This window comes from Elaeis guineensis, chromosome 7 (genome assembly GCF_000442705.2).
Source record: "Elaeis guineensis isolate ETL-2024a chromosome 7, EG11, whole genome shotgun sequence".
NCBI lineage: Eukaryota > Viridiplantae > Streptophyta > Magnoliopsida > Arecales > Arecaceae > Elaeis > Elaeis guineensis.
The window spans coordinates 68,088,519-68,115,447 of record NC_025999.2 but is presented as its reverse complement, the minus strand read 5'-3'; the positions used below and the strand labels follow the sequence as shown (position 1 = coordinate 68,115,447).

The 26,929-nt window shown below is 35.8% G+C and overlaps 1 protein-coding gene across 1 annotated transcript; it reads left to right on the top strand.

Annotated features, from left to right (window-relative positions):
• The first annotated feature begins 12,312 nt into the window (after window positions 1-12,312).
• On the top strand, window positions 12,313-25,232 carry LOC105035235 (uncharacterized). The gene is made up of 7 exons (XM_010910715.4): window positions 12,313-12,524; window positions 13,577-15,361; window positions 15,477-15,728; window positions 18,453-18,533; window positions 23,843-23,978; window positions 24,081-24,559; window positions 25,037-25,232. The coding sequence occupies exons 2-7, from the start codon at window positions 14,075-14,077 to the stop codon at window positions 25,091-25,093; spliced, it is 2,292 nt and encodes a 763-aa protein (XP_010909017.2). The 5' UTR covers window positions 12,313-12,524; window positions 13,577-14,074; the 3' UTR covers window positions 25,094-25,232.
• The last annotated feature ends 1,697 nt before the right edge of the window (window positions 25,233-26,929 follow it).

The window sequence follows — 26,929 nt, the reverse complement described above, 5'->3', positions numbered from 1 at the left end:
TGATGTAACCAAAGGGATATCCGACATCGATGATACACTCTCATCAAAGAGGGGAGCAAAGTTCCCCACTCATCATTCCTTTGCCCCCAGTAGATCTTCTAACCCCCCCCCCATCACCTATGAGTCCGAATATCACATTGATGATACTAGCGATGGGTTGGTTGTTATTGTTCTCCTTATCAGGCTGATGCTGTGGTGACCCTTCAGGTGCTCGGACCTATCACTCTAAGATATACTTTTTGAGGTAGCCTCTTTGGATTAGGACTTCAATTTTATCCTTAAGTTGGAGGCACTCCTCAATGTTATGACCGTGATTAAGGTGGAAATGATAGTATTTCCTCTTGCTCCTCCTTGTTGGTGGAGCGTTCATCAATTAGGATCGGTGAAGATACCCCTAGCCCTCAATGTCCATCAGGATCTGGGCCTATAGAGTAGATAGGAGAGTATAGTTATTGAAGCATCGAGGAGTCACTCCACCTTGTTGGTGGAGCCTTCATCAATTGGAATCGATGAAGATACCCCTGACCCTTAATGTCCATCAAGATCTGGGCCCAGAGAGTAGATAAGGGAGTATAGCTATTGAAGTGCCAAGGGAGACTCCTCGGCTTGGATCTCTTTGATGGTCGGAAGGACTTTTTCCCTTTCCGATCTATGTGAGGTTCTTCCCAACCTCACTTCTTATGGAGATTTCTTTCCTTCGGCCTGCTTCGCGCGGCTCGAACTTCTTCTTTTTGTATGTACTTTCGAGCTCACACGAGCAGGTTGACCTAGTCCCTCGAAGATGTTTCATCGAGAGAGAGGATGAGGTGCTCAATTGGCAATCCTTTCTTGAGTGCCAATATTGCCACTGACTCATCGAGGTTACTCATTTTATAGTGCACCACATAGTCATGTAGTGACTCACTTTTTTTCTACTAGATCAAGAGGAGACTATTGATATTCTTCAGCTAGGCTAGGTTGTTATCGAAGTGGGTGAAGAACGGCCTTTCAAGTTGTTCAAATGAGTGAATGGACTTTGACTGGAGTCCCGAATATCCGTCCGCATCGATTTTTTGAGGATAGCCGAGAAGACAAGGCAGAGAAGGGCATCTGAGGTGTCCTAGAGAATCTTTAAGGCTTTATAGCCTTCCAAATGATCGAAGGGATCCAAAGAGATATTGCATAGCTCTATCTGAGGTATCTTGAAGTGTCTCAGAATCGATTTCCTCATGATGGGATGGGAAAAGGGGGGCCCAAAATTGAAACTAAGGCCATTATTGCTCTAATGCACCCCATTCTGGACTTCACCAAGATGGCGCTTGATGTTTCAAACCATCATTTTCCAAACCATCTCGAATCAGATGGTTCAAGTTGTGTTGAACCGTACCACCAAAAAACTAATCTGATCCCAACGTATAAAATGGCATAGCGGCTATCTCAGAGAGAGGGAGAAGAAATAGAGGAAGAGAGAGAGGGGGAGAAAAGGAGAGAGAGAAGAATAGAGGGCCTCGGATGGCTATTGGAGGCCATTTGAGCTCTTGTCGAGCTCGTTAAGGGTGGAGGGAGGGAAGGAAGGAGATGGGGAGAGTCTTACTGGGTGTCCAGAGGCCATCCCGAATAGATGGCGCCATCATCACGACATCCCTGACAGCCAACGAGCCCATGCTAAGGGACTTGAGAGTGACCAAGATCAGAGGAGGGCCTCCACCCTCCTCCCATATGAAATAGGGGTTCACCCTTGTTTCATAAATTTTATTTTGGCTTTTATCGCATGAAGTCGGCAACTAGATTGCCCACTTCATCTTTTTTTTTTATTTTTTTATAATTTTGATTGAAGTCGGCAATTGGACGAAGTCGGCAACCCACTTGCCGACTTCGCATGATAAAAGCCAAAAAAGTTACAAAATAGAGGCAAACTCATGTTTTGCACGAGAGGAGGGCGAAGGCCCTCCTCCAGTCTCAGCTGCCCTCAAGTCCTCCGACGGCCTTCGACGATCGTCGGAGGCCCTCTCTTCCTCTCCCTCTCCTTCTCTCCTCATATCTCTCTTCCTCTCTTTCTTCTCTCTCTCCCCTTCTTTGTCCTATCGATTCGGCCTGGCATGGAAGGATATGGACTCGTACCAAATCGTAATGCTAGCCAGCAGTGCATGGGCTCCAATTCTGATTCGATGGTTCTTGTTCCAAACCTTCCATTCAAGATCCTCTTAACAACGATACCTTTCAAGAGGCAATAAGTAGCCCAAGGTGGAATCTCTATCGGAGGAGGAAGGAGATCGTCGCCGTTGGTCTTCCTTCCTCAAGTTATGATGGAAAGATGGCTGGTAGGGAGAATAGGCAAGAGCAGAGTGGAGGGTATGCTTCAGGGCCGATTCTAGATTCCCAGGGCATGACCATCGACTATGCTAAGATGGAGCCATTCGAGGTGGCAGCTTTGAGGATCGAAGCCACTCCACCACTTGTTGAAGCTATTGTACTATATGAGTCAGCATTTGGATCTACTAGACCAGAGCCTTTAGTGGTTGCGGATCGACTGTGGTAGGGGGTTGCACAAAGGCTGACTCTTATATAGCACTACTTTGGCTATGATGAGAGGATCGTCAGTGGGAGGCAATGGAGTTATATGCTCTTGTTCTCACCATACTCTCTTTCATTTTTTGACTGGACTGGTGGCCCTTCTTCTAGCACCAAACTATTACTACAAGACTCCGATTCGATGATGATGTGGCTAAGGTCGGATGCCATCTAAGGATCAGAACACCAAGAAGGAACCTACAAGAGAAATCTATACTTGTTGGATTTTCTATGATGGGGGAGCCTCCAATGCTCAAGTCAGCGAAGCTTGAGAATAGTAGAGCAAAGAACATGTGAGGGTGGAGAGCACAAGGGCATTCTTTAAAGTTGAGCTTACCGAGGATCTCCTTGTTACCTCTTTATGTAGAGATGGTGTGGTAGGTGGTCATGCTAGAACCTGGTAGGCCATTTGGCCCCTAGTCTCTTGTTACATTGCTAGGCCACAATATGTAGGTGGTTGGGATGAGGAATCCACCCACTAATTCGAGGATTGGGGTTGTTAGTCATGGGTATCATATGTGGATCACGTCCATGTTTTGCTTAAAATTTCAAAAATCGCCTATATGGAGGAATAGTCCGATGTCCTGAGATCAGTGCTGAGCTGAGGTTCTACATTGACTTAGCACCCATGTAGGTTGCCAGACTATGTTCATCGTCGATGCTCGGGATCGATAGATATCCAATTAGGAGGTCAGACAGAAACTGATAGAAATGGCATTAGGTCAAGTTCGGGATGGGTTTCTAACCATCCAAACCTAAACCTAACCCAAACACTATCGAGATTGAATTTTTTTTGCTCAAACCTATCTCAATCGAATATCAGATAATTCAGATTTACTCGATCCGAATCCAATTGAGTTATATTGAGCATTTTTTTATTTCCATTCCATATCTCATACTTACCTTAAACAAATAAAATTCAATAATACTTAATTCTATATTCAATCAAAATAAAATTTAAACTATTTAAGTAAATAAAATTCAATAATGCTTAGTTCAATAATATTTAATTCTATATTCAATCAAAATAAAATTTAAATATAATATAAATTTAATAGATCAAGATATTCAACAATAATACTTAGTTCCAATACCTCTGAAGGATTGACAGACTAATAGCGGTGTTACTATTAACCAAAGAAAAGAATGATGGGACGGTTGATGAATGGTGGTGTCGATGTGGCCAACTGGCCGTGTGGGACTATGGGTGAGGAGTGTTTGGTTAATTGGTTTGCTATTTTGTGTTTGTGCTTGTGGGATGGCGGTTGAAGAGAATAAGGAAAGAAAGAATGAATAGAATGAATAAGTTAGGATTTAATAATTATTAGATGGTAATTAATAAAATATTATTATTATTATTTTTTTTTTTTTTATTATTATTATTTTATATATATATATATATATAATACTAAAATAGTGTAGGTCTGGTTCGGATCAGGTGCGTAACTATTCAATTCCGATTTAAACCCAAAGTTAAGCATTCAGATTTTATCCAAATCCGGTTCAAACCCAGTCAACGCATTGACCATCCGATCCAATAGAATTAGGTTGGGTTGGATATCCACAGGTTATATTTGTGTGCACTAGATTGAGTCAAAATGTACCAGACCTTGCAGATTGGTTTTGCCTTTTGTGTTATGTGTAATATATGAATGCGATTCATGCTTGTTCTTAGGAAGGACATACTAATCTTATGCCCTGCCATGGGGATTGGTGTGACTGGTTTATGGATTAATGACCATGATCCATTTGATCGTGGTAGACCTGAGTTGACCAATTTGTAACAATAAATAATTTAGTTCATCCTAGGATTTAGTTGTATTTGAGTTGACCAACTGCAGATACTGAAATCTCCCGTGGCCAAGGTTTGTATTGATAAACTTGGTCCGACAAATGACTTGTAACGCCTACAACCTGCACACCCAGCTGACTCAAGCTGAATGAAGGCTGACATATTATAGTTAAGCATCACATTAAATATTTCTATCTATAAGGGGTAGGAAGATGAAAGAACTATGAAATGCGGGTAACAATCAAACAATTTTTGCGTGTAAGGAACCATTATAAATGCATATAGATATGGTGCACTTGCAAGTGGATGTCTTCTTTTGGCTCATCTATTATGCTATATGACGCATATTAAGGATCATATGGTTGCTAAAATGTCACATCTCCAATTTAAAATATAATACGGTATGCAGGATATGATAATATAAATCAATTAACCATCTATCATAAATAAAATATAATAAAAAATTTAATTTTATTATTCATCATGTAATTAAATCAAAATTGATTTAAAGCATCTAAATCCAAAATCAAATATCAAATTTATGTCTTAAAATTCATAAATAGTTAACTACAAGTCTATGATTATCCAATAATTTTCAGCTACAAAATTTTCAAACTTGCTACGCAGACCTCCAAATCTGTATTTTTTATAATTTCTAACATCATTCCTCGATAACAGAAAAAGAAAAATAAAGAGATATAAGGTGTCCCAGCTTAATAAATAAATCCTACACCTCGTTAGTGGTTCAAATATAATTTTTTCCATGATACTATAATATTTAAAAAAAATAGATATTAAAAAATAAAATATTTTATAAAATATATAATACAATAAATCGTAAAGACAGTCATACATGTATAAATAATAAATATTTTATAAATAAGATTTATAAGTCATTTTTATCATGTGTTTTCAATAGTGAAAATAAAAATAGATAATGAATGAATCATGATGCAACGTGCTCAAATTCTAGAATGATTAGTGGAACAAGCAAATAAATCTTGATTTCTTAAAGCTTATTGTCTTTTCTTTGACATAAGCCAACGAAGACGGAGATACCAGAAAATGATGGTCACTGTTCTGTTTCTATAGCCCATTGAACACGGGTATATTGTAACCGGCTAGCCCATGGTTTTTGAGTTATATTATATTATTATTCGGCACCGAACCTATTAAAGGCTGGCCTAATCTTCATGTTTGAGGTTTGCAATCTCATATTATCTTCCAATCTAATCCCCATATCAAACAAACCAAGAAATAAGCTAAATAAACAACAAAAGTAGCATAAGAAAAGAAGAACCGCAATACTAAACAATTAAAGCTGCTTACCTTCCCATTTTTAATGGCCCGATGAGCAAGTTAGAAAAGCAAAAGAATGGGCATTTCTTTCGCATATGATGACTGAAAACTCTCCGGTCCTTTTCCCATTAAGCGGTCCTAAACAGCCGTGCAGATTTCTGCAACTTTCCGGATCCAAGAAATTCAAAAGGAAAAAAAAAAAAATCAAAGGGATCGGCCCACTTTCTTAACCTTAATTGATCTCTAGAATGTTAACTTTCAAATAAAATTGAGATATGTTTGATTGGAAAAAATTAGATTCTATGAATAGAAATAGATATAGATGATTCCTATTCTAACTATTTAGTTAGGAAGAATTTTATTCTTAGTCCCATTACAAAGAGGAATGGAAATGCCTCAATATTTTTAAGGAGGTTTTTGGTTCGCAATCGAAATCAAAATGATTGAAATCAAAATTGGAATAATCAAATCTCCTAGGATGTTTGATTTGCGATCAAAATCAGAATCGAAATAAAAATTTGAATCCTTAGGAAATAGTTGGGATTGAGTTTTAGATAATTGGGTCATATCTATTTTATCTTAGAATCGAAATCAGAATGAGACTTCTTCCGAATAAATAGTTGAAATGAGAGTCATCCATTTTCATTCCGATTGCAGAACTTAGAATTGAAATCAGAATGTGATTTCTCCCGAGTAAATAGTTAAAATGGGAGTCATCCATTCTCATTCCGATTGTAGAACCTAACTCTCTCCAATGAAATACTTTCTAAAACTCAATCCCTAATCTCTCTTGCTATTCAAATTTTATTTTAATTTTAATTTTGATCAAAAAATTAAATATGTCGAAAGATATGACCATTCCAGTTTCTGTTATCATCTATTCCAATTTTGATTTTGACCATAAAGACATGCCTTGGGCTTTTAATACGAAGGAAACTCATCTGGGCATCAGAAATGGGAGGGGTTATACCATTAGGAGCTTTATAGTAAAGCAAATGGGAGTCTCAACTCATGTAGGCATAACAGAATCAGATGAAATTTTAGAAGGAAACATAATTTTGATTGGAAGCACATTGGAATCACAAAAAAATGGAAATGCCTTTAGGCTGGGAGATTGGACCATGAGACATCAAGATGGACCACTCTTTAGTGCGCCTAACTAAAGCCTATGGCCAACGTAAAGCTTTTTTTTTTGTTTTGGTAGAGACGAACATAAAAAGTTTTCAATGATAACAGGAGTCCGGACTCCAACGTTGGCCACTCTAAGACCTCTGTGGCCTGACCTAGCATGACGGACCATTAGGGATGGCAAAATTAATCCGACCCGATGGGTATACATCCTACTCGAATCCGGTCAAACCCGAAAAATAGGGTTTGACTGGGTTTGGGTTCGGATTTGGGTAAAACCCGAAAACTATAGTACGGATATGGATAGGATATGGGTAGTGCTATTTTCTATCCGAACCCGATCCGAACCTATGGGTATGGGTAATACCTGAACCCATATATATATATATATATATATATATATACATATCCGAATATACATATACATATACATATATATATATATACATATATATATATATATACATATACATATACATATATATATATATACATACATATACATATATACATACACACATATACACACACACATATATATGGTCTCTCTCTCTTTCTCTCTCTCTCTCTCTCTATATATATATATATAATTATATATATATATGTATGTATATGTATGCATGCATATATGTATGCATGTATGTATGTGTGTTAGAAGTGTGTATGTGCGTATGTATGTATGTATATATATATAATTGGTAATTCTATTTTTGATTGATAATATGCATAAAATTATTTTACTTTTTTTTTGGGTATAGAATGGACGGGTATGGGTTGGGTATAGGGCCGGTATGGATTGGATATGGAGAAATGGGTTACCCACTGGTATCCCCGAACCCATTGGGTATGGGAATGGGTATCTCTTTTCTTACCCGATTGGGTATCGGGTAGGGTTTGGGTATAGGGTATTAAGTTCGGATTTGGGGATGGGTAGTATACTATCCGACCCAAACCCTACCCATTGCCATCCCTACGGACCATCTTTTTTTTCGGCTTTTCTCTTTTTTTTTTTGTTTTTGTTTGGGCTGAACACTTTGGCCTTTTCCTTTTTTTTTTTTTTTTTTAATTTATATTTTAATAACAAGCTGCAACCCAAGCTCGATCTGGACCCTAGTCGAGTGTCCATTCAAAGATTAAACCATTGTCACTAATTTAACAAGTTCCTAATCTCATATTACAAGCAAGAGGTTATCAGGTCATCAGCCTCTACCAATGTCTTTGGAATTAATCAAATATTACGTCAGCTCAAATTTTTTTTAAAATTATGAGAGGTTAATTCCTATCATGTTGCGTATAACCATCCCATTTTGAGTCGGAGTCTTGCTCAAGTAGAAAGAGATGATATTATTTGAACAAGACGATGATTTATTTATATAAAAAAATTGAGATGCAGAATCTTGTCTCTTTTAACTTAGTTTCTAACTTTTTTTTTTTTTTTTAATAGAGAGGAAAGTTTATATATTATATGGTATACCTAATATATACGTATCCAGCATCACCTATATGGCAACTAACTTAACTAGAAAGCCTCTAAATACAATAGGATAAATTACACTTGACCCTTCTCAAGATTTGGCATACATACAAATTTCCACCAAATATTTTAAAAATATATGCATTGCATTTACTTCTCCCTGTATTTTAACAGACCTTTCTGACGTCATCGCTCTCTAACCACTTTAAGTTTCAAATATGTTATATTTTTTATTTTTATTATCTTTTATTATTTAGATTTTTTTATTTTAAAATTTTTATATTTAATCTATTTATTTTTAAATATTAGACTTGTGATGATGACGATAATCCAGCCAAACAAGTGTGCTTCTAAAAATCTAAGATACTTGAATATCATTTATTAAATTTGAGCATTAAAATGGGCCATTCTCACTTGCAAGCCATATATTCTAGTAGGCATGAATGACCACTTAATATATTTGGGCTCTGGAAAGTTAAATCTGGTAAATTGTATAGATTTTAATAAGCATAATTTTTTGGTCGAATCCTAATTATCACCACATGTTCGGAATTTGGGAACAATATGGCCATACATACAAATATAAAGTTTGCAAAAAAAATTCAAATAAAAAGAGAAATAATAAAAAATAATAAAAATAAGGGATACAACTTTTAAGATTTAAACAAGTAGAAAGTGACGAAGCTAGCAAGATCATTAGCTTATTAATAGACAAACAGTGGAAGGGAATTACGTATCATGCACATAGTAAAAATTAAAATAGTGGAATGTATATTTTTCAAACATTAGATGAAAAAATATAGTTACCTCAGACCTAGTAAGAGATTTGTGATTTACTTAATGCAATATTTTTATCAGATAAATTTTAAAGCAAAAGGATCACCGTCTATAAGCCAGAAACCCAAGAGCCGGTCCGTCCAAGAATCTACGCAATCCTGTTTGAAGGATTCTCCATCCCTCAAGTTGCCAACTCAACATTAGATGAGCTCAACGGTGAAATGGACCTGGTTCCCAAACGCCTCTTGGTTCACAAACCTCATCCCACCATGGCTTGTGGCACTTTCCACAGCCTCAGAAAGTGGAGGAATTCTATGCCCATCCACAAAATCTCCATCCACCTCCGGCACGGCCCTCCATCCACACCTATTCCCACGCTATCCCATAAAACACGTGGGACCCATGCGGCATGGAGTGGAGCCCCTTGTGAGAGGGTGCAGAGTTGGGTGTCGACCAGTTGCTCTTCTTGGAGGACTATATATTGAAGCCATCATGCCACCCACAGCAAGGGCCGCAACTCCCCAGCGTCCCCTCCATCGCGCAGAATTTAATAAAGAAAGGGATGTACGGACGAACATCCCTAGGGGCGTGGTCCCCACGTGACCTCGTGACCTCCCAACCCCATCTCATCCCTCGACACGTTTGGCCACTCCCTCCAGTCCCTCGACACGTGTTAACCGACTTCCTCCGTTTCCCGTGGCTGAGAAGAGAGAGATATCGAGAGAGCCCGTGTTCCATCAATTGTCAACACTGATCAGACGGCCGACACGCGGCCTCAGCCGTCATCGTGGACCCCGTCCCGTCCCGTGCACCCGGATTTCCTAATGACGATTTTGTCCTCCTGCGCAAGTTTGCATCTGCTCGCAAGCGTACTAGATCAGAGGGTGGCTATGTCAGTCAATTTTGAGAAGGGAAAGGGTATACATGTCTTTTTGTACATCAGTTGGTGTTTCTAGGAGCCCCGATGATTCATGTGAATGGACGGCGAGCGAGAGACGGACGCAACCATTCTTTCCGTGTGTGGAGGACCACTTGTTCCTCCTGATCTCGGTTTGTTAAATGGTTCCCGATAGCTGAACCGGACTGGTCCATGTGACCCAAAGAGTCCGGCTGGTTTTGTTTAGAGATTTTGAATGACTCGGTGAAGCTTAATTTTGGAATTTATCAGTGCATACGCTGCTCGGAAGCTGGGTCCTTTGGGCAAGAGGAAGCGTACCTTTTAAGCAAACAGTGGGTTGTCTCTTATCGATTTGCTTAATACATTGTATCTTCAATGTGGTAGGCCAGGATATCTTGCAAATGAAAATGAGATAAGGTTCATACAATCCGGTTGGTGACAGCATCCATCATGACAAACATTTAGAAGCACCTTGGTCAAGGACTGAGTGGTCATGTAGGCCTTGTTTGATAGCAAATTAGCTAGTTTTGAAAACTATGATCTATGTAGTCATTTTATATACATTTATTATTTTATTGTTTGATATAAGAGATAATCAACTTGCTGAGCTCTTAGTCACTCAAAATAATTGATAGGAACCCAATAACAATTTGAGTTAAAAAAACCTATTGTCTTAATTTTTTTGAATATAACCTCCCAACGTTCATATCATGGCCTCTAGCAACAAGTGTTTGCCTGCTTGATTTTAGATAATCTTTGTGTCGCTCATTTTTATTTGAATTCTATAATAACATCATATAAATATGTAAGTACAAACAAAATGTCTATTCTCTTGCAATTTGTAAGTTTGTTAGAGATGATAAAATTCAAGCAAATTTTTTATAATGCATCACCAACTCTAGCACATGTCACATCATGATATTATTGATAAAAATGGTTCCAAATATTTTGTGATATATGAAAAGAAGAAAGATACCATAAGCAAAAAAGCTGATTTTAAATACATGTCCTTATATAACTTTAGGTCCATGCTTGCTTTCACTAATGCAACCATACTAAGCTACAATTTTAATGAATCAATTATGGCTTTCTCCTTTTTCTCCTTTCAAAGATAAATAAAACATCATAAAAAATGATCCATCTATATTAATTTTTAAAACTATTTTTTGTTGACAAAATGAATACAAACATAGATAATATTCATGCATTGACTTTTGATGACACTCAAAACCATAACTCCTAATTAGTGAAAATTGAAAATATGACTCATTGCTTTAGAGAGAGTGGAGAATCATAACTCTTGAGAAAGGAAAGAATTTAAATAATGTAGATAATTACTCGATAACAAATGAGAATCATAGAGTGACTATTAATATCTTTTTCTGTGTAAATTATGCCTTTCCTCTAATAAAAAATAAAGAAAAAAGTGTAATTTAGCATCCACATTCACTATTTGGATAACTATTCACAAGCATTAACCTAAAGTTTATGATTTAAAAAGTGTACATGTTTTCTATTCCTGACTCATATCTCTAAAAATAATATTTATTGGTGACACTTAATACCATGAATCCTAATTGGTGAAAAGTATGACTTATTTCTTTCGAAAAAGCGTAGAATTGTAAGTTTTGAAAAAGAAGAAAATTTACATAGTATAAGTAATTATTGGATAGTAGATAAGGATCATGAAGTGATTTTTAATAGTTTCTTTCTCTAGGTGTGAATTATGAATTTCCTTCTATAAAATATAATAAGAGAAAAATATAATTTGGTGGCTACTTCCTCTACATATGTAAATTAAATTTGGTGCATTGGAAAGTGTATGCATCTTCTATTCTTAATTCATATATCTCAAAGAAATCTCATTTTTTCATAGGAAAATATTATCAAAATTTTAAAATTTTTTATAAAAATAAGAAACAAATTAACTAATTTGATCTGAGTTAAACATCGTATGGTAATGAATCTCTGCAGTTCCTTTTCATGATCCCTCAATTTGTTTGTGATTTTGAAAACATTTAAAATCTCATTATATTATAATGATCAGATTACATGAATCAACATCATTTTTCACTTGAGATATAAAGTTTCAGAAGGCAACCTATGTGAATATCCAAAGTCTCCTTTGCATATATCGTGAAACTATCTCCTTGAATTTTTCCATTGGCAATAAAAACCGAACAACAAGGTAGAACCTCAATTTGATTGTGTTTTGTGCCCGGTTCAGTTAAACCCGGTTCAACATCAAACCGGTTGGTTGATTTTGATCCCGTGCTGGCGTACGGAGTTCTGGCGACGCACCGAAAGCGGGCCACAGTTTCTCTCCTAAAATAATACCAGAAAAAAAGTACTGGTTTTAACCAATGACTCAAAATTATTATAAACAAGGAAGAGAGAGAAGAAAGTAGAAAGAGAGAGAAACGAGAGAGGGAGAGAGGAGAGCTATATAAATGGGTTTTGGAGAAGGGAAAGGGGAGGAAGGAGAAGAGAAAGAGATAGAGAGAGAGGGAGAGAGAGAGAGAGCGCTTTGCGGTGAGGGGAGGTGGGTTCTCTGTTTTCCTTCGATTTGATGGGGCATTAGTATAGGAAATGGCCGTTGGGAGCAGGTTGGTAGAGCCGCCCGATCTCGGAATTTGATCTGTTTTCGTGTTTATTTCTCCATTTATTGTGTTTTTTTGAGTAATTTCTCGGTTTGGTGGCTGACGAGGGGGGAAAGGTGGGAGCTTGGCGGAGGAACTGGTGCCGTGTATGGCACTCCTGAGAGCCTCTGTGGAATTGGCTTCCTAGTTTTCTTTCTATTTTTCGTTATTTTTGATTTTCGTGGGGTAGAAGTGGGTGATTGGAATTTTGGATGCTGGTGTTTTATTTATTTATTTATTTTTGGAGTGTAAAGTGTTTTATCTAATCATTTCTTATTTTATTTTAGTTTATTTGCCGTGATGATCGATGGAAGAAGGGTGGTTATCTGATGCATTTGCTTTGGTTGTTAGAAGTACTTAACTTGATGTGCATCTTCGCTCAACTGAGATGAGAAAGTTCATGATTTCTATTTTTTTAAATTTTTTGTTGTTTACTTTTTCTTTTTTGCATGTTTGCAAATATGAGCAGACAAATTGGGAAAAGAGTTTTTTTATTTTTTATTTTTTTTATTTTTTGTTATGTTTTCCCCTTGTGTTGCACATGTTGATCAATCAGCAAGGAGTTGGTAGAGTTCATGCTATGCTAATGCTTTCTCAATGCTGTCCCCTTTTTCAAGTGTGCATATGAGAAAATAAATAATTATATATCTTTTTCTTGTTTAATGGGATGTAGTCAAGGTTGGTTTCACAAATATTGATTTGGGAAAACAATTTGTCCCTTTGAAATTTGGGTTTTATGAGCCAGACAGAAGAATCTCAGTTAGTTATTTTTTCTGGTTCTGGTGATATATTGCTGCATTTTTATTGTTTTATCTTGAACCAGATTCTAGAACGTATTGTTTGTGGTTCATTCTTTGAAGTGCTGTGGAAGTCTTTCTGGTAATTGTCAGAAAGGGGATCTTCGTCTAGCTTAATTCGGTTTCTTTAATTTCTTGATGAAACTTATAGTTTTCTGAGATTTTCTTCTTGCAAATTCAGCATCTCTATTTTTTGATTTGTCCTTTCTTTTGGTCTTCCAGGATTTTGATTGGTTTCTTGAGCTGCTATCAATGAATGACACCTCCTTCATAGCTGTTATGGGGTTGGAAGCTCTGCAGTTGTCATACTTGGTAGATTTCGACTCTTAGCTTCAGCTGGGGCTAAATGACAGTAATTGGTGAAAAGACGGGCCTTGTTTATGAATGGTGGTAACTTGATGGTTTATAGACATCAGACTCACATAATTTACTTCAATCTAATTTATACATTGCTGAATTATATCAAAATTCAGTTCTAGTTCTCATTGTTTATCTTTGATTGGATTGGTCATTCTGGATTTGATCGTTTAAGAAGATCATGTGGGCTTCTTTTCTGCTTCTATCCATCAAAGAGAAATGGTGTTAAAAGTGGAATGAGGAATCCTGCCCATTCTAAGGAGCTAGGGTAGATCTAGTGGTTAATGGTTATAGGAACAAAAGGGAAAAGGAAGAACCAGAAAACAAGTGAACACTAAACCATCGGTATTAAAAATTTGTGCCATGGGCTTGCCTCAAGTTTCCCCCAAAGTAACTGATGAAGTGACAACAGCACTGAGCACATTTGTTTCAATGCCACCTCGGTTTGGTGGTTTAAGCAGCTGCAATTTGGATGGGCTTCATGGAGGAAGCACAAATAACAGGATTGCAGTAGATTTTCCATGCTCCTCGATCTGTGAATTTCAGAGGAAGACCTCTTTGGAACTCCCAAAAGGAACAGATGGGCCGTTTAAATGTAGAAATGCCATTGACGGTGCTGCAAGCTTTCAAGGGCTGAAAATTGATTCTAGGGATACAAATGGCTGGTTACTTCCGAAAATGGGACAGAGTGTTCAGCAGCCTGTTGTGAGGGTTGTGGGTTTTGAATCAAATCAACCAGGGTCCTCTGTCCATGGTTTTGAGAGGAATGCAGTAGATGGAATTCATCCCTCCATAGCTATTGGCGGATCTGATCCCTCAACTGATTCTCATGGCCCACAAGTGAGGAAACGCTTGCTGTCTCCTCTGAATAGCATGCTTCATAAGCAATTCCATGGCGACCTGTTAGACATTGCTTGTGCTGATGCTAGAATTGATTCCTCTGACTCATTTAGGAAACATAATATTTTTTCATCACATGATTTTAAGAAAGCCAATTTTGGAAATGCTGATTGCTCGGAACCTCGAGGTTGGCCTGTCTCTAGATGTTCAAATTGGAATAACATGTTATTAGATCATAGTAGTATGACTTGTGATGTGCTCACAGATGGCCCTTTGCTTGAGAACAAGGAGTCCTTTTCCCACTATCATCAATTATCTGCCTGGGGTGGTGATCCTAGCAAAGAAAAAAGTAAGTTAAGACCCTTTACCAGGGAAATATCAATATCACCGAAAAAGGTACAGTCACCACCACTCTCCTTGTCTCCTCTTGGTCCTAAATGGGCTGAAAGAATGAAAATTGCAGGAGTTAGCAGGGACATAGCAAACGACATTGAAAGTGATTTTTCAGTTTTAAAGGATAGTAAAAGATCAATTGGTGGGCATGGAACTAGAATGCTTACATCATCAGAAGACAATTTTAGAACAAAAGATACATTAGAAGAGACTGGCATGCTGCATGATGAATTTGATATATTTACCCCTCAAAGAATCTCAGATATAGGCCAGAACTGGGGTCCCGAGTCTGCACCCACATCTCATTGCGTGATTCCAATTAAAAGTTTGAGCATGCTTCCGGTCAGGAGATCATTGGTTGGTTCTTTTGAAGAGTCTCTCTTATCTGGCCGGTTCTCATCTGGGCAAGTCAGTCAGGTTTGCAGTGAGGCCTATTTTATTTCTGCAATAATGTTTGGTGATTAGGATCAAATCTCTGATGCCAAATTAGATGACCATACCCTGTTATATCATATTTTCTCCATTTCTGCAGAGAATTGATGGTTTTCTGGCTGTGCTTAATGTCACTGGAGGAAACTTTTTGCCGCCATCTCAGAAGCTTCCTTTTGCTGTCACGAGTATTGATGGTGATAGCTCCTTGCTATACTATGCATCTATCTATCTTGCTGGAAGTTTGTCATCAAACAAGTGTAAAGGCCCAAAATTGAGAAGAAGCCTGAGCAATGATGATTCTCGAGCAGTCAACAGTCGCTTGCGCATTCCTATGAAAGGATGCATACAACTGGTACTAGGTTTCTTAGCCTTCAAAAATTGATTGGTGATCAAGTAAGTTAGGCCAACTTATTATGCATGCTTATTAGTACCATAAACACTTCTTTAGATTCAAAATTTAATGTTTAACAGTTGGAGTTGGTAATCTGGCTGATGACAGGATGTTGATAGAGTGCAACAATCAGGACTCGTGTAGTATTCCAAGCAATCTGCTTCTTAGCAGCTTTAAAAATTAGTGCAGGACTCCATAAGTCTTTTGTTTTTCATTTGGGGTGTATCAACTGCGGTTCCAGCTCCTGCTTTCCTAGTATTGCAATATCTCAAATTCCTGTTGCTCTTTCCTGCACTTATCTTGCAATGTAGGACCCAATTTGATAGCTTTTGCATGGAAGTTTTTTTTTTCAATTACATGTGCTGGTGAAACTTGTAGCTTTATGTTGCCCGTTAGTAATTCATGCCGTCAGAATGAGTTCCCTTTTGGCTTTACTGTCATGATGACAATAATAATCTTTGCAGTTCTGCTTGACTAGGTTTTGCTTAGGATCATGCAACTGCAATTTAAAGGCCTTTCCATTGTGCTGGGTGGCAGCTTACTAACAATGAATGCATTACTTCCATTTCGTAACTAGGATACTGTAAGGCATTTTGACCAGGCGTGTTTGCATGACTAGACACTAAATTCAAACAGAAAGGTGTTTTCCTCTTTTGTTCTATAAAACTTTCATGATCCAAGGCAAGGTTTTAAATACTAGTAGTAGATCGTGTACTGTTCTTCTATTAGAACGGTATATAATAGCAATATCAGTGGTATGTACCGAAACCAACATATTTGGAACATTGAAAAACCATTGGTATTGACCAGTATGGCCTGCATTGTACTGTTGGTATGCACCGGTCTAGATTAGTATGGCTGGTATGTACTGGTATAGCTGTCTTGACACCTGTACAGGTGCTGGTTTCGTGTTGTAATGGAATGGTATCAGTTGTACCATCCCGTTTCGACAGTTTCTGAAACCATGCTTTGAGGCCTTCACATTAGTTTGAACAGTCAATATACCATGCATGAGTTATATCTACAAACAACTGAGTATTAATTGTACGACAGGATGATGAGCCAGAAATTAGATATACTTTCTTTATAAAAGCATCACTTCACAATTTTCATAGAAAGATCAGTGTTAGTAAATATTACTTTGTGAAAGCATCAGCTTATGATTTTCGGAGACAGATCATTATTAATAATAGTTTGTGCAAGTATCAGTTCATAATTTTGATAGAGAGATCATTTTTAGTTGGACCATTTTTCATGGTTATAGAGAATGCAGTCCCCTCAACATTTAGAGGGATTAATGAACGCTAGCATTAGTTCTTTAGGTCATTTTGGCATATGTGCTCGTGAACAATCTTGAAACCGAATCAACACTTTTATCCATGGCAATCTTGTGTGCATTGAATCTATGGTCTTGATAACTATGAAAATCAACATGGTATTCATGTAGGTTTTAGTCATGAACAGAGAAGAAAGGTGGAATAGATTTTTGATACTCAGATCAGATCCATTTCATGGGTGAAACAAAGATAAAAATATCAGAAATAAATAAACAAAGTTAGTGGTTGCAATGGAGACAAAAAGATGGAGAAGACAAAGAAAACAAAGTTTATTGATTCTTTGCTTTGACACCATGCAGTGACTCAAGGCTTTGTGCAATGTTAGTAGAATCAGGTTCTGTTCTGTGATACCTTTACAAGTAGTTCAATCTGACATTTGTGTGCAACCAGCAGAAATTAGCTCCCATAGTGAGTCCACTAAAGAGATCAATAGCAGAGAAAGGAAGGCTGAGTGGGTGGGTGTGTGTGTGATGCAGCGGGGGTGATAAGAAGCAGTATGTTGAAGAATCTGAGAAATAGAAGAGATGAAAAGTGAAGACTGCAAAAGAGAGGAAAGAAGCAGTATATTATATTTTGTCATGGCTTGAACTTGCCATCTTTGTTTGTGTAGTTTCTGACAAGGTTTTCCATACTGGCTGGTATATGCTCCATACTGTACTGGTAGGGAACCTGTACCTAGTACACCCCTCATACCAAGTGTCGGTACCAAGGGATGTACTGTTCCACCACTTTGTATGGATCTATAGGATGTAGCAGTTGGTTCCTGACACTAGCAAGTAACCTTGGGCTTTGAAGCAAAAATTTGGCATGTATTCTTAGGACTCACAATTATCACCAGTGATGTGGTTGGTGGTTTTAAATTAGCAAGGATTTTTATGTTATGAGTTAGAGAAAGGTTCATATTCACAGCCCTCGGCCCAAAAAGAAAAAAAAAAAAAAGAAAAAAGAAAATTCAACTTTTATTGAGGCTTTAAGGTAGGAAGGAGCGACCTGTTATGCTTGTTTGATGTGTCTGCAAAGATGTACAGATTTTCCATGAACCAAGCATTCAAGACATGGTATGCTTGAGTTGATATTAGACAAAATTTTAAGTAATATTGTACATGTTATGCTTCCAATTGAAGTAGGAAATATATTGCATACTTATTTTCTTAATCGGCTGGTTTTTGTCCTCTGTGTTGTTTCTCATTGATGCCTGGCAGTAATACTACTTTCTTGGGTTCCGAGTTGGTTGATTTCTCACTATAAGCTGTTTGTGGCTGAATTTATTAATGTGTAGATTCTAATATAGTGAAGAAGATAGAATGTCTGTTTGAGGTTTCATATCTTGATATGTTGGTTTTAACAGGTTCTAAGCAACCCGGAAATGACTCCTCTGCACACATTCTTTTGCAACTATGATTTGAGTGATATGCCTGCTGGAACAAAGGTATGGAAAATGTGTATCTCCTTTAGTACGTGTGTCAGAGCTTGCACTTTTGTTTCCTAGCTGTTTAGGAGACTGGTAATCTGTAAAACATGAGTACCATTTTCACCTCAGAATATAAACTGCCTATAAGTTGTGAAATATTCCTGTTCAATTATAAGACAGAAGGCTAGCCTAACAAATAAAAAGCTAATTAAACATCTCTAACAAGAAGGTGAGATTGAAGGATCTGAAATTCTGCTTGAGCAGCAAATACAGCTAACCTGGAAGAAAGCTTAGATCAATGGAGCCTCCTTTAAGAGGTCCATAAAATCCATTGAGTCAACGGGCCATTTTAGATGAATCTTCCTTCGTATGGATATCTGCAATAGCCTAAGCCCATGAATAGCCAGAATTAGCATAATGGCATTTGGACTACAATACTTGATTGCTGTTTCTAGATTGATAACTTCAGCATGATAGTTCCTTAGAAGTTGTATGAAGAACTTTCTAGTTTGGAAGACCTTTGAGGATTGGAATAACGCCAATGCAGGATCCAAAGTATTGATTCCAGAATGATGGAAAGTTCATGAAAATTTGCAAACAGATCTATAGGTAGGCATAGGGTTAGAAGGCAAGCTGACAAGTTTAACCACAGAGATGGTTTGGATTTTAGTTGTAACTTGTAAGGCTGTAAAATGCCTAACATGATTCTGAATGACCATATGTTGGTGTAGATCTGACCAGCCAGATGATGTTAAGAGTTCTTTGGTGGTCACATAGAGACTTGACATCGGGACTGCTACAGATGTATGCTTGTTTAGGTTTAAGAATAGTGCTAAGAAGACACTAGTTGTGGGTGTTAGGTGTTCAGATGTCTCAAACCATCAGAAACATTAACATCCTAAGACCTGATATGGAGCGATTTTCCCTTAAGGGCCTGTTCTTTGGAGGATAAATAACTTATCTGGAAATCTCTATTTTTTTAGATAAATATTTTTTAGTTAACATTTATACAGAAAAATAATTTATCCATATTCTTTCATGCATTGGAAAATGACCCCAGAATCTACTACCTATGTTCTTTTACAATACTAGTTTTCTAGATAAGGTACTAAGATGTATCCATATTTTTCATAATATCCTTTATTATATAAATATATCTATTATATATATTCTCTAATTTATATTATATTATATATAATTTAATATATCATAATATAAATGATATATTTTATTTTACTATAATATTATATGTGATAATCTACTATTATATTATATATCATATAGTATATTAAATATATTATATGATATTATTATACATTATATTACAATGATAAATTGTCTTATAATAATAGATTAATTATAGTAAAATAATAATATATTATGTTAGAATAATAGCATTGTGTATTATAATATAATACAATATTATATTATATATTATATTTCATTATATTATATATTAATGTATTAGATTATATTATATAATGATATATAATAATATATAATATATAATATATTATATTATATATCATTGTTATATATTTTTATTTTATTATTTTGTAGTTAGGGGTATTTTGGGAACAAAATAAAAAGCTTATTTTTCTTTCTAATGGGAAAATGATTTATGCACCTCCTAGGTGGGTAAGACTTTCCTTCCACTTCATAAATAAATGCTATTCGTGGGAAAATAACTTACCGACCTAATGAAGCATAAGAACCTAAGTAAGTTGGTCAATGGAAAAGTTGGCCAATTTTCTTATGATATTTGCCCACCAAAGAACAGGCCCTACTATAAATTTGTGAAAACAAGAGATATATATAAATATATTGGTTACAACAAGTAGTAGATTATGTTGATTGCCCCTTTTTTTTTAAAGGAAATTTATCTTCATGCCATATCATTTTAGCTTGAAAAAATTGCGGTGATTAAGTAGAAGTATCTAGACACTATAGACTCGCATGTTTTAGCAGTTGTAACAATTGTAACTCAAAGCATCCTCACTTTTTGGTGTCTTTGGACTACATATTTTAAAAATTTTTGCAAAATGATGACACTTCTAGTCAATCTGTTGGGCAAACTACTTTTGGAGTATGAAGAGTTGTTGCTAGGGCTGCAAATGGGTCGGGTCAACTTGTGACCGACTTGGTACCAACTGGATTAGACTTGATTTGATCCATATTTGAAGACCCATGGGCTAGGTTGAGTTCAATATTTTGAACCAATCTAAATTCTCAGTCATGTTTGGTTTGGATTTTATATTTTTCAAGCTAATTCAACTTGACTCTCCTGTATATTATTTGGGTCTAATTTGGGTCAACAAAAATGGGCCCGATTAGACCCAAAACCCAAAACATGTAAAACTTCTTCTCTTCACTCTAGATTTCTTTCCCAACTCATTGTTTAAACTCTCATTTAAACTAATTCCTCTGTTTCATCTCCACAAGTGCATCTCCTCTCATCTATTTTCACTAATTATAATTGAACATTCATATTTTATTGTTTGTTATGGTGAATTCTTATTTATATTCCCTCAAGTATATCAAAATATATTTGTAAACTAAAGAATTATCAATTATTTGGATGAACTAAAAGTTTTTGAATGAAAATTCAAGTTTAATTTGGCTCGCTCTTTGTAGTTTTAATTAAATTATCAATTATTTGGATGAAACAGAAAGTTTTTGAATGAAAATTTCAGTTTAATTCGGCTCTTTGTAGTTTTAATTAAATTATCAATTATTTGGATGAAACTATAAGTTTTTGATTGAAAATTCAAGTTTAATTTGGTTCTTTGTAGTTTTAATTAAAATTTTTAGTGATTTTATACTTAATTATCAATAATCATATTTAGGTATAAAAGAATAGCTAGATGCTTGTCTCAAATTGCAAACCCAACCCAACGGTTCGGTCCAGATAATACTTGACTCCAAATCGGATTAAATAACCTATTGGGTTTAAAATCCTTCCATGGACCTGATCTGACCCAACCCAATCAGCTAATGGTTTGGGTCCAGATCCAAAATCATGACCTGAATATGAAATTGGGTCAGGTCAGGGTTAAGCATGCCCTGACCTAGCTTGTCTGTAGCCCTACTTGCTGCTTTATGTGTTGAAAATTTTGTGCTGGCACTGTGTTTTTGAAAGCCAAAGTAGATAGGTTAAATGAGTTTTCAGCTATCATTACTAGGTCGACAAAGCTTGTAAAAGGGACATCATGAGAGTTGAAGATCTATATCGAATTCAATGTTACTATTCTTTCGTTGTAGGTTCTGCAGTTGCTTCTAGTAGTGCACAGCCCTAGTCTTATATGGAGTCTTAATTTAAGTTGGTAAACATTGGCTCATTAGATTGGATTAATTTCATAATCATTTACTAATTTTAATAATTTAGTGGTTCTATAGTAATATAGTGCTTTGGGTTCTGAATCATGGTAAAGTTTATGGCCTACGTAATCAGTACCAGCATTGTTGTAATGGAGAAAATAATTAATCATAACTCATCAATTATACTTTAGATTCTCACACACACACACACACACACACACACACATATATATATATATACGTACATACATACATGCATACATATTTTGGGCTTCTAGATTAAGGAATCTCATTATTGGTATGGGGAACACTCTGTTGAAGGAGATAGTGGTGTTGCTTTTCTCTGTGAAATCAGAATTATATGTCTTCACGCCCACCACAATATGCTATGGCCCCATTTGGTCATTAAGAAAATTAAAATAGGAAAATAAATAAGGAGAGGGAATGAAAGAAAAGGTATTTTTGCATCTGCTTTGTGAAATTTTAAGCGTCTTTGTAAAAATTTTGGCCCAACATTTTCTTCTCAATTTTATAGTTTTGATGTTTTTCTCATCACCAACCAAAGGAAAGAAAATTCTACTTAATAAACTTTCTTTCACTTTCTGAGCAACTAAAATAGAGCCCAAGTATAATTTTTCACAGTTTTCTGGTCATTCTTCTGCCTGATCACTGATCTGTAGGTTGGTACAGAGAGCAAGTCTGCAAAAGAATTAAGCTCTACTGCAGTCAGCTAGACTAAGTGTAATAATATGATGGAGAGCATAGAATAATGCCTATTAATCTGTATGGCCCATCATTATTGTAATATACAAACAACAGGATCTTACGGCTAGTCTTTAGATAGTTGAGGTGCCTGTTTTTGATATTTTAATTAATGGAAATTGACACTGTCCGAACAGAAGAAGATGTTTATGACATAAAATATACAAAAATAAATGGCTAACATGGTGCTTGGGGTGCTATGCTCAAAATGCAACACTATGCCTAATTATTTAAAAATAATTTTTTGCATTAAAAATCTAAGGTTAGATGCTATTTGGGAACAAATAATAGCAAATTTTAGATTTGATCTTTATATCAATCATTCTATATAGTTTGTGGAACTGGTACCATGACCCATACCGGTTAGGTACTCAATTGGTGTGGTACGATGACGTACCGTGTTGGCACATGGTATGGGGTTCAGTGTCGATACAACCATTTTAGATTAGATTTAGAGAGACTAAGAGATAGAGGGTGATGGAGGGAGGCACTAGGGCTGGCCATGGGACTTGGTGGCAAGGAAGTGGCTGAAGTAGGACATTGGGCTATTGAATTCGTAGAGGGCGAATGGAGAGATCAAAGTGGGGATTGAGTGGTACCAGGCATCCTTGTCCATCGATGATGGTGTCTGTTGTTGTCAATTGGACAAGGAGAGCCTCTGGAGGGAGGAGGAGGAGGGGGGGTCGGGGGGCCGCTGTGGAGGTGGAGGGATTTTTTTTTTGGGGGTGGGGGAGGGTTTTAGGGTTTGGGATCAAGGGAAAGAGGGGAGAGGATTTATAAGCCGGTTGGTTCAGCCTAGCAAACTGGGCCAGTACGCGTCAAAATTGGGTGGAACTGGCCTGTTTGGCCTAATTTTGACTGGTACAGTCGAGTTCATCTTCTTTGCCTTTTGGAAATGCTGATTTGTTCTGATTCTCCACTGGTTTGTAAGGTATGTCATGAATAGGGTGGTTCAGGATGGTGCTGCGAACCTTGATTCTAGTTTTTAGTATCACACTTTTAAAGTGGAAAACTTATAAATTCCAGTGTAAGACTCAAGGTTGAGTTCTCTTTTGGTCCTTGGCTTTGGAGCACCTGTCTGTCATGACTGTAGTTCCACCCTTCAGAAAAATCAGTTAGCTTTCGCAACATTTTGGATCTTGAATTTTCGGACAAACAATAATGCCAACAGTTTTTAATGACCTGGTATTAATTTTTGAGGTGTTATATAGATGACCCAAATTTCTGCTTCTTGTAAAATAAAGCAGACATTCATGCGTCAGAAGGCTACTTTAGTGTCTTCTCTGGCTCCTCCAAATCCAAGGAAAGAAGAAGCCAAGGATCATGACATCAATGTTGGACCTAAAGCTATACCAGATTCAGATGGAAGTGTACATAGCAAGAGTAATGGCAAACCTTCTGAACATATAAAATTTTAAATCAAACATAGCATGATTTCCAGGGATATAATTCTTATAATCTAAAATGCATTCTCTGATTTTGCAGGTTCTGTACATAATGGTGATGGTCAGCATCATGACATGGCAAATATATCAGAAAGCATAGAAAAGATTAACTCGGCATTTTTCTCACACGAGGACTGTCTTGGAGAATCAACTGGATTTGACTGTCTTATGAATGCAAAAGCTAGTACTAAATTCAACAACAGCCAGTCTCAAAAAATTGATAAGGGTTGCTTTAGTCAATTGGATATGTGTCATTTAGGAAATAGGAAGTGTGTTAATAGCTCTTCAAAGGTCAATGATAATGCAACTGGTGCTGGTGCTCTCCGTTATGCTCTGCATCTTCGTTTCTTATGTCCTCCTCCTAAGAAATCTTCAAAGTTGATGCAGAGATGCAAATCCGATCCTTCTTCGGTACCCCAAACAAAAAACATGGGCATTGAGGAGGAGCGACGCTTTTATTTGTACAATGATCTTAGAGTTGTGTTCCCACAACGTCATTCAGATGCAGAGGAGGGCAAGGTATGAATCTGCAGTTTTTTGGTAATGTAACTTCTTGTGACCTGCGCATATTACAGCTGCTATGCTTTGCATTTTGATCGATATGGCCAGTTGCAGTTATACTAATAAATTTCTGTCCTAGACGTGCGTAATTGTAATTTATTACATGCGTCTAGATTTTTTTTAACCACATGAACTTTGGAGCTTCTTTGACATTGTTATCTATCATTTTATTATCATGGGAGCTATGTTCGTAATGGATCTATATGGACCAAATACACTGTCTATTTATTGTGATGCTTTTGTTCAGCCGCAATGTCAACTTGTAAATTCTTGTTAAATGATATGCTTTAATCTTGCATTTCTCAATTAATGGATGACATGCATTTTTAAATTGGCTAATAACATCATAGTATGGGAGGTCATTATTTCATGCTCTAGAGTTGCTGTTCTTTCTTTTGATCTGGTTGCCTAATATAAGCTTTTGTTGTTGGGCAGCTACGGGTGGACCACCATTTTCCAGCTGATCCAAAGTACTTCGACATTAGCAACTGACAGGGTTCAATGACCTTCATGGCTGCCTCGGCCATGGTCAACTGTACATGTCTCTGACTACATCAGTGGTCTTGTTGTTTACCATTTCACAATCAATCTGTAAAGAATTTTCGTTCTTTAGTGATCAGTTATCTCCTCATCTCAGTATTCTTTCCATTAGGTTGAATTTTATTGGTCTGAGGAATTTGAATGTTAGTTGAGGACTGGTCGCTTCCCTTATGCCACTGATTTTTAATCCTAAGCAGGATGCCACATAACTGAAAGTTTTGTTTAGGACAACGGTTGCTGGCTTGGTTGGTTGCTATCGGCCTCTCCAAGTGAGAGATTTTAAAATAAAACATATTTTAAAAAAGAAAAATTTCTCAAGTTTTTGACCAAGGCTGGGTGGAGTTAACAATTAGGGTCTGTTTGTTGGTGCATAAGTATCGTGGAGAAGTTAAGATCTAGGAGGTAGATTAATCATTTCCCATCAATTGAAAAATAAATTTTTTATTTCATTCATATTATATTTCTAATTCTATAATAATATTATCATTATATATAATATCTATTATTTTAATATATTATATTATTATAATAATATAATATTTTAGTATAATATTTTATTTTATTATTATAGTATAATATTAAGATCTTATGTTATTTTTATATATATTAATATTATATACTATATTATAATATATATTTTATTTTATTATATGTAATATAATTTATTATATTATATTATATATAATAATCTATATTTATGAATATATATATTATTATAATATTTTATATTATAACATACAAAATATAATGTCATTATAATATAAAATATTATATTATATTATTATATATAATAAAGAGTATTATGAAAAATATGGATAGATTTTAATAATTTATTTAAAAAATTAATAATACAAAAAAATATGGATAACAGATTTTTTTTTGAATTATTTTTTAATATATAAAAAATATAAATAAATTATTTTTTATTTAAATATTATTAGAAAAATATTTATATAAAAAAATATAGATTTTTAAATAAATTTTTTATCTAAAAAAAATAGGCATTTAGCTGAATCAAAATGTAATGAATATCCTTAATCATGTACAAGGCATCAAGAGTAAAGCTTCTTCAATCTCGGTAAATGGTCATGACAGGTGAACAGATTGAGATGAACCAAGGTGATGTCTTGTTGGCTGACATACCCAGCTGACATGATAGGTGGAAAAATCTGGAGGCAATTGAGATTTTTTGATATCTTAGCTGGTTTTTTATGAAGAAATTGAAATTAAAAGTCATGTTTAAGCATTGATTTCAAAATTTTGTTAATGAAAAATTTATTTTTTGGTAAAAAATTAAAATTTATTTAATTGGTCGAGATGCATAGTATTTATACCAATCTATTTTTCAGATTTAATTGATTTATATCGGCCGAGATGGTAGGGCTAAGTTTTTTTTGCATATATCATATCTGAAGGTGCTTGAGATATCAAATCAAGATTTTGGTTGAGATGAAAATCTTGATGGAGAGATAAGAATGTCTAATAAATTCCCATTTCATATTTTTGATTCTAGCATGGTGGACTAAGAATCAAATTAAACATGGATAAGTCTGATTAGAAATATATATATCACCAATTGGAGTGAAGCAAAGATGGAACTAATGGTCGATAAGAGAACTAGATTGGATTAATGAATTGGCCTAGAGTGGGTGAATTGGATTAGTCTCGATTCAAGTGAAATTAGTATAACTTGGGCGGATTCTTGCTCAATTAAGCTCGAAATTGAGCAATTAGGATTGAAGTTAGATTTAAGAGTGAATAAATTGGGTTTGAATGAAGTGGGATGAG

Excerpts from the sequence above, each read along its gene's own strand:
- LOC105035235 (XM_010910715.4), top strand. The coding sequence starts at position 14,075 with ATGGGCTTGCCTCAAGTTTCCCCCAAAGTAACTGATGAAGTGACAACA. Across the intron at positions 15,729-18,452 it reads TGAAAGGATGCATACAACTG|GTTCTAAGCAACCCGGAAAT; the intron begins GTACTAGGTTTC and ends TGGTTTTAACAG. Across the intron at positions 18,534-23,842 it reads ATATGCCTGCTGGAACAAAG|ACATTCATGCGTCAGAAGGC; the intron begins GTATGGAAAATG and ends AAAATAAAGCAG.